Source organism: Pteropus alecto, unplaced genomic scaffold (assembly GCF_000325575.1).
Source record: "Pteropus alecto unplaced genomic scaffold, ASM32557v1 scaffold103, whole genome shotgun sequence".
NCBI classification, from domain to species: Eukaryota; Metazoa; Chordata; class Mammalia; order Chiroptera; family Pteropodidae; genus Pteropus; species Pteropus alecto.
The window spans coordinates 12,448,751-12,460,487 of record NW_006436288.1 but is presented as its reverse complement, the minus strand read 5'-3'; the positions used below and the strand labels follow the sequence as shown (position 1 = coordinate 12,460,487).

The window sequence follows — 11,737 nt, the reverse complement described above, 5'->3', positions numbered from 1 at the left end:
GTTCTAGGAGCACATACCATAACTAGTATATTTGCAGTCATAAGAGAGAGATGTCTAGACTGAGACTTGAAGAGTAAGTAGGAGGTAGCCCAAAGTAGAGGTCGGGGAGAGGGAGAAAAGATATTTGTGGCAGAGAGAACATTTGTTTAAGGATGAGAAAGTGATTCAGTATGACTGTAATTTAAACTTTGAGGGATCGGGTTTGAAGAGAGGTAAGCAGGACCTAAATTTTAATGGCTTTGTAAACCATGTTAGGATAGAGTCCAAACTTTTCAAATATAATGGGAACCTTTACAAAGATTTTAAAGAAAAATTTATATGATTAGTTTTATGTATTAGAAAGGTTATTGGTTGTAGTATGGAGAGAGAATTAAAAGATTGAAGATTGGAGGTTATTGAAACAATGCAGTGGTAGATTGTGACAATGGGGACCAGGGTCCTATTAAGGAACTCCTCAGTGGGCCTGACAAGAGAAGACAGATTTGAGAGAAATTTAAGAAGAACTTAATTCTAATAATGTAACCTGTGTTTCTGGCTTGTGCCTTTGGTTATAAAGTGTCATCAATAACTAAAACAGGGATACAGGAGAAACAGGTTTGGTAGAGTGAAGTATTCACTTTTGGACTTGAGTCTGAATTGTCTGGAATGACCCTGTGAAAATATAATAGAAGGCAAGAAGATAATACATGTTTGCAGAAGTCTTTGGACTGGTAATAAAGATTTGGGAGGAATCAGCATGTAGATGGAAATTGAAGGGATGGGAGATGACTTGGGGAAAGTGTGGTAGTTGGGTGGAAGGCCTCGTGCAGAATCTGAGAGGAAGAAGAATCTGCAAAGTAAGCCAGAGATCTTAGAGGTGAATGAAAATCAGTATACTATCACTTGTGCAAAGTTGAGTGTGTTTCAAAAAGAAAAAGGGATGATAAGCAGTGTATTTTTTTTCAGAGTCAAAATTAGATAAGGACTAAAGATATCCATTGGATTTAGTACTAAGGAAGTTGTTAATGACCTCCCTGAGAGAAATTTAGTTAAGAGCTGAGTCTGTGGTGAGGAAGTACTCACAACAGTTGAATGGAGACAACTCATTCTTTTAAGTTTGTCTCTTAGTGTGCAACCAGAGATCTATAGTTGAGGTTGGACTTAACCTTTAGTAGAGTTTTGTTTTAAAGATAAGAGAATTGAACATAGATAATATTTAACTCCAGTAGAAAAGAATGAATAGCAATCGAAAGACTGAAGATGGATCAATCTTGGTGCAGTTATTACTAAGCAGGTACAGAAAATAAATTTGATTATTCTTTAAGTTGAACAAATTTAGGAAGGAGAAGCATGGCTTTTGCCTAACAAACACTCAGAAGCTTAATTTACAAATGAGAATACCAGTTTTATAACTGTTCTGGGGATTAAAAAATATGTTTTGTCTACATGTTTTTTTGTTTTCCTTAGGAAAACCATATACATGAGAAACAAAATTATAATCTGAAGTAGATTTTGTGAGCATGGAATCGACAAGGAGAGTTAGTTGGATGTTTTTAGTGACAAATGAAATCAACCTATTAATGCATACAACTTCACTTTAGGGCAGTAGCTCCCTCATGGACTAATCAGCAGTGTCTTTGGTTAGGGCCTGCTCTCTTTTAGATAGTGTTCATGATTGCTGCCAGATTTTACTTCTCTGTCCTTTTTCTCTATGAATGCCCCTTCTGTGGCCTATTATTTCTAAATTAATTTTACCCATTGGATTTTAGAAAGATCTTTCTGCTTTTTATTCTAGATACATTTTTTTTTCTTTTTAGAGGCTTCTGCAACCATTTGATTTATTCTTTTAGATATTGATTTTATTAATACCACTTTATTAATACAATTTCTGGTAATGCTTTGTAGTATCACCTATAGCATTTATGCAAATCAACTATAAAATTACATAAATATTTGAGGATTCAGTTATTTTTATGGCTTCATAACATTTTTGATGTAGTTGGCATACTGATTAAAAAGAATAGCAAGCAGTCAATTTTTAAATATTTTATTGTAGTAAAATTTTTTACTGTTTACATAGGTTAATTTTTAATTCTTCATAATTTTTATATTGGGTACCAAGAGTTTGTTTCTATTTTCAATAAAAAGAACTATGAAAAATATTCCTATAATTCAATTTTGTACACAACTCAGATTATTGTTTTAAGATACATTCCTAAAAAAGAACTTAGTCAAAAAGGGAGTGGTGAATATTTTCATTCTTGTTAGCAGTGTATGACCATGCCTATTGTACTTCATTGTCCTTTATTAGTGGGGATGTATTATTTTCATACATTTGTAAATTTAATAGGAGAAAAATTATTTTAACTTTTATATTTAAATATTACAAAGGTGATTGACTTCCATTTCACTTTTTATTTTTTTATTTATTTTTTACTGTTTCATGCGATTGTGTATGTAAATTGCCTTTCTTTAGTACTTTTTGTCAGGGTGAGAGTGGAGAAAAGAGACATGTGAATAAGGGTTAAGCTTTTTTTTTTCTCAAGGAGGAATGAGAATGTTAAGTTGTTCCAAGGACATTGATTAGTTATCTAAAACTAAAAGAAACCTTTTTAATATTTTTAGAGGATTCATTTATTCATTATTTATTTCGTAGTATGACTATATAAAAGTAGAAGGTTTTCCTGAAGATGAGGCGACTGAATCGGAAGAAAACCTTAAGTTTGGTTAAAGAGTTGGATGCCTTTCCAAAGGTTCCAGACAGCTATGTAGAGACTTCAGCCAGTGGGGGTACAGGTGAGTGTTAATTCACATTAAAATTTTTTCATTAAGTACAACTTCTGAGTGATCCAGTTAGCAACATACGGAAATGTAACCGTGAGAAAGAACTCATCAATGAATTGTGCAGTAATTTTGCAACTGGTCTGTCCCCATGTCACACTGTTTGCTCTAATTTTATTATATGTATTCTCTGGCATCTAACTCAGTGCAGTATGTGCATTTAACAGTGATTTTTAGAGCATTACCGAACAAATTAATTTAACTGTTTTGCTGTTGAGTTATATATATTATATTAATAAGGTTATTATATATAAATATAATTGAACTTGGAAGAAATTATTTAATATGAAACTGCCTCAGTCCTGTTTTGGTTAAAATAAATCAGTTTAGACATTATAATAAAAAATACTAAATTTCATATTACTGGAGACTTTGGAACCAGACCTTCTCAATTTAAATCTCACCTCTTCTTCTTCCTAACTACTTGACCTTGAGGAAGTTAATCAGTCTGTCTCTGCTTTAGTTTCTTCTTTCAGGAAATGGGGATAATATCAATATTTACCTGATAGGGTTGTGGTAGTGATTAAATAAGTATTTATAAAATTCTTAGAGCAGTACCTGATATAGATAGAAGTATTTGTTAAATAAATAATGAAATAATAACAGTATTTACAATTATTTCCCTATGAAGCGCTAATAAAATGTTTCACATAAGATTGACATTCATTCGGTAAAATGTGTGCTAAGTTACTATTTCTAATCTCTTGTGATTAAATTTGTTAACAAAAATAATGCAAGTTCTTGCATTATCCATTTTAAGTGTGTTTTGTCATAGTATATGATAGTTCTTATCTTTTTGTCAGATATTTGATAAATGACATGATATGTTTAGGAGATTCCAAAGTAGATGAGAGTTTTATTAGCAATTTGGAGATGTTATTTGAGTTTCTGGTGCACAGATTGTTGTGGCTTCTCATTATCTAAAAAATTAGACTGTGCCCCGCCCCCCCCCCACACACTTTATTTTTTTTTAACTGGGCTGCAAGCACAGATACATGTTTAGTTGTGAAGGGACTATTTTCAAATTTGTATTGTAAAATTTATGCTTACTTTGATTATTTATCTGTGACACTGCTATGTAAGAAAGTAAAAATTTTGTGTCATAAAATTTTGCAAATCTATTTTGTGAGAGATGTTCTTCACATTGAAGAAATAAAATGCTATCTCAGTAGTACAAATGTTCGTGTTAATTTTTGTGTTCATCTTTTTTGAGCTGTTTTAGAAAATAGTCTATAAGAAACACTTTAAGAAAAACCTTTTATAGTATTCATTCACATGGCAGTCATATTAAGGCATTCTTTGATCATTTAATCTCACTTAAAATAGTTTCCTGTTGTTTACTTTTTAAAATTGTTTTAATTCTGTTTGTTTATTTGTTTTATTTCTTAGTTTCTCTAATAGCATTCACCACTATGGCTTTATTAACCATAATGGAATTTTCAGTATATCAAGATACATGGATGAAGTATGAATATGAAGTAGACAAGGATTTTTCTAGGTAACTATTTTTTCCTTCTTGAAATGCCTTTAGGTGCAAATTGTTTTAAAGGTAGCATATCTATTTTTTTTTAAAGTCCAACCTTTTATAGATGGTTTGTTTTAGTTCTGAAGAAATAGTTCTGATTAAGTCTCATCCATTTCATGCATTTTTTAAAGGTAGCATATCTATTTTTTTTTTAAAGTCCAACCTTTTATAGATGGTTTGTTTTAGTTCTGAAGAAATAGTTCTGATTAAGTCTCATCAATTTCATGCATTAGGTAAAACATTTTAGAATCGCTTGAATACTAGTTAAATTATATAAGAGTAGTTCTCTGATTTAATACACTGTTTAAAAAGGTTAGGAGAACATAATATGTTTTTTCTTAGATGTTGAAATAGTGGAATTGTTTAATGTTTTGAAACTTTACTCTTTAGATTTTGACATAGCTTACCGATTTGTGTGAGCTAGAAAATAAATTGTCTAAAGATACATTGTATATACTTATAACTTGATTTTTGTAAATTATATCTAAACTAAATTTTAATGTAAATAACATCACTTAAAACTTGAAAATGTAGTACTGTAATTAGGAGACAGAATATACTTTATATTATTTGGATTTTTTGACTGATCGAATATAACAAGTTTGTAATATTAAGATTGTATTAGACAGGAGGAGACATTTACTTTTCAGTTCCAATCCCAGCTCTGCCATTTACTAGCTACGTGACTTCAGGGAAGTTACTAAATCTATATCTACATGTGTTTTCATTTCCTATTATGTTAAATGGAGATAATAATTATAGTCCATTCCTTATGTTGCTAATGAGAAGTAAGTCAATATTTATAAATCGCTTTGTAACCTTAAGTAAGTCATACAACTGACTTCTTTTGGGTCTCAATTTCTCCATTATAACATGAGTATTAACTCTTGATAACATTAGTTTTCAAAAAATATGTTGTCTTTCTTATTTTGTTTGTTTTTAGTACCAGTGAAACTCTTTTTATTTTTTTCCCAATGGAGTCTTACATAGTTCACTACATAAGAGTAGTGGGGATGCCCAGAAGCCTGTCTACTTGGTCTTGTCCTCTGGTTGCTACAGCATCTCCTGAGCCTAAACCCCAGGGTTATTTGGAGCACAGTTTGAGCTCTAGATAATTTTAAGACTCCATGAAGCTCTGTAAATCTGTAATTCCTATTGAAACCAGAAGCATATTTTTAAGAGCGAAAAAAGTGTTGATAGGAAGCACAAGACAAAACTGATTGATTGTACTCATTCAGTTATTCGTGGTGTGTAATCAAGTCTAATATTTGAAAGTTAATTTAATATTAACTCATTATTTGAAAAGGCATTAAAAAGTTGAGCCTTTTAAAAAGGCCACGCAAAACTTTAAGCATCAGAAGTCCCCCCCGCTGCCCCTTATTTTTTTCTGGCCGTTTGGTTGCATTTATCCTGAGTTACACAAATCTAGTTTCCAATATGCCATTTCAATGGTTATGTGATTTTTAAGCCTTGCATTTACACTTCCCTGAACACCATTGGCGATCTACAAAACTGTGAAGCTATCCACTTTATAGGTCCATGATAAAGAATAAAGAAGATGTTTGTAGGAAATTAGGCATAATGCCTGATGTATGGTATTTATTTGATAAATAGAGGAGAAAGTCTTGCAATTCCTAACTCTTAATTTTGAAAGTTTTAAATGAATATTCTACATAAGGTTTAAGTAAACAAAAGATAAGACTTTTTTCTGAGTTGCTTGGTATTATTAATTGTAGAGTTGCCGTTAATCAAAGGGTACTGTATTAAAAACATGAAATCAGAAAGGCTTTTGGAACGTTCGCAAAATAAACTTTCACTTTTAAAGTGCTTTTGTTTTGCCCAGGAGAAATGATACCCAAGTTCTAATTAGCTTATTTTATTTTTCTTGAGATGCAAGTTTTTCATAGATCAGTTGATTTATACTTTTAATGTTTTTTTGAATAATTGGTAATTACTAATGTTTTCATTTTGTCTTGTAGCAAATTGAGAATCAATATAGATATTACTGTTGCCATGAAGTGTCAGTGTAAGTACATATTTAACTTGATGAATTCATATATAGCTATGGTTTAAACCAGGGGTCCCCAAACGCCGTGCCGCGTGGACTGGTACCTGTCTGTGGCCTGTTAGGAACCAGGCCGCACAGCAGAAGATGAGTGGTGGGGCAAGCAAGTGAAGCTTCATCTGTATTTACGGCTGCTCCCCAGCGCTAATTAGCATCACTGCCTCAGCTCTACCTCAGATCATTAGGCATTATATTTTCATATAAGCACCAGTCCCTGGTGCCAAAAAAGGTTGGAGATCGCTAGTTTAAACAATTGCTGGTAAAAATTGAAAACCACTGGTGGTTTTTTAACATTATTTTCCCTTTGGGGTGTCTTAAAAAGCTATTGCACTGTTATTTAAAATGCAAATTGTTTTTCTCCCCAGCTTATATTCTTAAACTTCTTCTCCATAAAAAGAAGAGATTTATCTTTTACTTTACTATAATTAAAATAAAATTGGAGGAAATTTTTGTGAATCCAGAGTTTTAGTTTCTGTATATCCTTTATTTCTTTCTTCTTTGGAGTACCAGTTTTTATACCCATGTTCCACAAACATATCCTGTTTAACTCTGTGAGTTTACTACCCGTTGTTCTTACTCTTGTATTTTAAAATACAGATCCAAGTCTTTCAAGTTGATAGTTATGTTACCCTTTTCCGTTTCCTTCACACTGGCTTCACTTGATTATATTGGTAAAAGTGAAAAAAATGTTAATATGCCAGATAATGCTTGAATTAGTATTACTATCAAAAATGAGGATGCTTTTTCATAAAAGTTATCTTTTAAATTACTGCTTGAATTTAGAGACCAAGAATTTAGTAGTTGACAAAATTGTTTCAAGTGTGAAGTAGTATTATCTAATTAAGAAAACTAATTTCTGGGAGATTTCATCTCAGAACAATTTTAAATCTCTTTTCCTTTTCCATTTATTTTTCCTTATGTTAGTGGTTTTTTGAGAAAATAAATACTTTATATCTAAATTATGAGCTAGTGTTAATACTAAATACGTCATATTTTACCTTACTTTAGATGTTTGAATACCATTAAATTTTTAGTCTTTTCGAAATAGACTTTTTCTATTTGTTGATTTTTAAAAAGTCATCAGTAGCTTTGCTTTAAGATGTCTTTTAATCTCTAAAAATAATTCTTGTAATTAATATTTTGTTTAGCAGACATTTAGTACTTGTGATTAGGTTCTTGCCAATTTTTACAAAACTTTTCAATTCAGTACAGTTTATACTTTTTACCATGAGATTCTAAGTCATCTTTTTTACTGAGCAAGAAGCAGAAAAAGCATTAATTCTTGGAATAATCTCTACCAAAACTATATAATGCTACTGTTTTATCTTTTGAAAAAATAAGCAATGTAACAAATTTGTTAGTTTATATCAGATGTAGTTCGGCTCTTAGCATAGAATGTAAAACTTCTAATTTTTTTGTGCAGATGTTGGAGCAGATGTATTGGATTTAGCAGAAACAATGGTTGCATCTGCAGATGGTCTGGTTTATGAACCAGTAAGTTTGATTCATATTTTTTATTTACTAATGTGCTTTGAGAAATTGTTTCCTTGAAAACAGTTTTGTTATCTGATTTTAGTTTTGTCTCAGCTAGTCTTTTAAGTAGATTTTCTTAATTCAAAAGTAATCCATATTCTTTGTAAAAGTTCAAAAGGAAAAGGTTGGTTCTAATGCCAAAGCTTTGAGATAACCATTGTTAGCATTTCGAATAGGCATTCAATGTCTGTTTTATAACCTTATTTTTATTTTATTTTTTTGTTAACGCTTTCCTTTTCTATTATAGTTATTATAGTGATGACATTTTCTTCTTTTCCTCTAATAATTTAGAAATGTCGTGTCCTGTTTGTAGTCCAATATTACCAAATTTAAGTCTTTAAAATTTTTTGAGCTGTATTTCTCTTATCCTAATCAAGAATGAAGTAGTATCTAAGAGAAATATCATATGCATTTACTTTTTCTCTCTCTTTCATACCTTTATTTCCAAAACTTATTGAAATACTGACATTCTCTTATTATTTTCATAGCACAATTTGTGTGTAATGTAATTGATTTATGAGAAAACATCATCACGTTACAGGGACAGGTATCACATTACAAGGGCTGATGATAACAAGTCATGACCAGAGAACTAGCCCTAAAGAAGCTATAGAGAATAAAGCATGGAACTCTCAGCTGCTTTGATTTGCTTACTGTTCTGTTGGCATTGTGGTACTTATGTTTACTATGCATTCTTGTGGGGGTTTTTTGTTTACCATTGACCTTTGCAAACTGTTTTTTAAGCAGAATTGCAAAGTGAAGATCAAAGGTGATGGAGGAGAATTAAAAGTAACTGAATGTGTGGAGGGAAAAAAAAGCTCTTGGGTCAGTTTGATTACCAGATTATTTTTAGTTTATAGCAACAAAATATGTTTATGCCTTTTGATCCAAACTTTTAAAATAGAAATTTCTAAAGAAAAAGTAACTTTGTTATTGCTGCTCTTAATCTTTCTAACTCCTTCTCCCTATCCCACTCAAAAAATTGATTTCATAGTAATTTTTAATGAGGTTAGGTACCTTACAAATTCAAGTACCATGTTACTGTATATTAAGGTGTGATCAGGAAATTTAGGTCTAGATGACTATTATTAGGTACTTTAACATTCACATTACATTTCATTTTATTGTAAGAATAATTATTCAACTTTACCTTTATGTTCTGTTGTTTTTATTTTTTAGCATTCTTAGTTTATGTTTATCACTTTGTAGAAGGACTTTATCAGCAAGAATAAGTGAGTTATGTTTACGAATTTTTAGCATGATTGCCTATGTCATTCTGTTCTTCATACATGTAAACTTAGCTGAGGATAAAATTCTTGCTTTATGGTGTTTTCCACTCCAAACTTTATAGACATTTCGGCACAATTATTTTTTCCTTTGTAGGTAATACGTTTACTTGAGCTTTTTTTCCTTTCACTTTTGAAATTCAAATATTTATCCTTTATATTCAAGTGTAGATCCCCTTTAGTTTTTTTTTGGTCCTTGGTGATCTTAATTTTTAAGTCATTTTTGCTCGTTTGTTTGCTTTAATGTTCAAAGCAATGCCTTTCTCTCTGTTTTCTAAATTATATGATGTTGAATTTTGTGGAGTGATTATCAATATCTTTATCAATCCTTACATTAGATATGTATTTTGAACTTTGAGTTCTATGAGATTACCTTGATCCAGCAAGATCAGTCTTCTCTTCAGTATCTTCATTATGTTTTAAAATTCGGTGATTATATTTTCCACCTCTAATATATTGTAGATCACTCCATTTTTTGTCCGTATGATGCTAAATCTCATTAAGAAATAATTAACACTTTTCTTCTTCTTTTTAGGAATGGTTTTATAGAGGAAAATTAGCTTAAGTATCTCAGATTGACCACTTCTTTCAAATTAATGAATATATTAATATACCCACTGATAAACTGATTATCTTGCTCATCTTTAGGATTGGGGAAGAAGTGGTCTATTATGTTACTGAGAATCGAAATAGAATGTTATGTCAGTTTCTATTGCCTCTCCCTTTTTCCAGACCTAGATGAAAGGAGAAAGGTATATAGTTTAGATATCCTGTGTTTCTAAGTCAAATTAGAGCCACAAATGGTTTTGGAAAGAAAGGAGGAAATTACAAATGGGTCCAGGATGGCAGAGCAGTTCACCAGGGCACCCCAAATTTCCTTTCCTGCATTTGTTTTAGGCTGAATTTAGGTAGAGTAAATTCTTTAACCAGTGTGACCATCCTCAAGAGCAACCAGCTGTGGCATGTGGTGGTCTTCTTGCTTAATTTAGGATACTGTCCAGGCCACACAATGGCTAGGAAATAACAGTGCTGTGGAATGCCCTCACCATGTGGTCTCTGGCACTTGATTGAATTCCTAAAAGTGTTCCTTGGATGGAGACTGCCTCTTTCTCAAGTGTTTTATCTTTTATCACCTGTTTACTCTGTTCCTCTGAATTGGGGATTTTACTTGCTGCCTAACATGGACTTTTCTGTCCCATGAAATAAATTTTCTCAGTTTAGTCTCCCTTGTATTCTTGTGTTACATAAGTTCTCAAAAATTTCCAGCATGTGGATGCTAATTTAGAATAATTTAAAGTAATGATATAAATTGTGTCCTAATTTTTATGTTTCTCTGGACATTGTTAGAATTGGTAATGTAGAGACTTAATTATCTTGAACTTATCCTCAAATTTATTTATGCTGTTTCTCTAACATTCTCTTCATATTCTAAGTGTCTGTCAGTCCTTCTCTTCACATTAAGTCTCTGATTTTGTTTATATATTTTTTTTCTGGATAGCTTGTCTCTGTAGCTAAAATTTAAGCTCCTGAGAAGCATTAACTTTTTCTTTTTTATAGTTCACAAAATGTGAAGCATAATGTCTTGTTAGGTATTAGGCACTGATGAATATGTTAGAATTATGTAATTGTGACATGATTGTTGATTATTCCATTGTAAAGAGTTTCTGCCATCTCTTCCAATTATTTGTGGAATAGAAAAGTTTAAGTTTAACCGTCATGTAATTAAAAGTCATGTCTCAGCTAGAAAGTTAGGAACTTAAAAATGTTTAATTGTATACTTTTATCAGTAATTTTTAAAATGTTTAACAATGTTTCTGGTAAGTATTCATTCCTTTTTCCTAATTTCTCTGAAAATAAGTAATGTAAAATATTAAGTATATTTAATATAATAAATATTTAAGAAATAATTTTACTTATTTTCAAATTTTACTCTTACTGTTTTAATATGAACTCTGAATATTAAAAACTTAACCTTAATGCTTTACAAGTTTCTAAATTGTGATTACTCAGTGTACTGCGATGGTTACTGTTTTGCTATTTGCTATTATATTTCATTGGTATTTCTTTATTTTAAAGAATTATTTTTTTAAAATATGGGAAAGTGAGGACTCTGGCAGAGTTGGGTTTATATACTGTCTCTTACTCTGTTAATTTGAAAAAATATTTTACCTTTTGAGGATTTTCTTTATATGCAAAAGGGAAAGAATAACAAAAAACTTATAAGGTTGTTAATGAAAGTTACATTAGACAATGAATTAGAGTAGCATAGTGCCTAGCAAAAAGTAGGCTACTCAGCATTTCCTTTACCCTTTGTGCTAAGCATTATACTAAACAGTTTGAGAAAGTCAAAGGAAGAATAACATAGTCCCTACTGCCAGTTGTTTTATTCACAAGGTAACGGGAATGGTTGCATGCAGCCTCATCTGTTTGCTTTGCTGTGTTTTACACATATTGGCATTTTCCTTCTGTGCTGTGGTGTGAGAAGTGTTGGGAAGTATAAACAAGTTC

At 31.2% G+C, this 11,737-nt stretch overlaps 1 protein-coding gene across 1 annotated transcript in view; it reads left to right on the top strand.

Annotated features, from left to right (window-relative positions):
• The window catches only part of ERGIC2 (ERGIC and golgi 2), a 37,748-nt gene that overhangs the window by 5,912 nt on the left and 20,099 nt on the right, over window positions 1–11,737 (top strand). Inside the window, exons 2-5 of the mRNA XM_006912717.3 lie at window positions 2,636–2,775; window positions 4,210–4,318; window positions 6,325–6,371; window positions 7,834–7,904. Of these exons, the coding sequence (XP_006912779.1) occupies window positions 2,670–2,775; window positions 4,210–4,318; window positions 6,325–6,371; window positions 7,834–7,904 (333 nt within the window). The 5' untranslated portion in view covers window positions 2,636–2,669. The remainder of the gene's footprint in view (window positions 1–2,635; window positions 2,776–4,209; window positions 4,319–6,324; window positions 6,372–7,833; window positions 7,905–11,737) is intronic.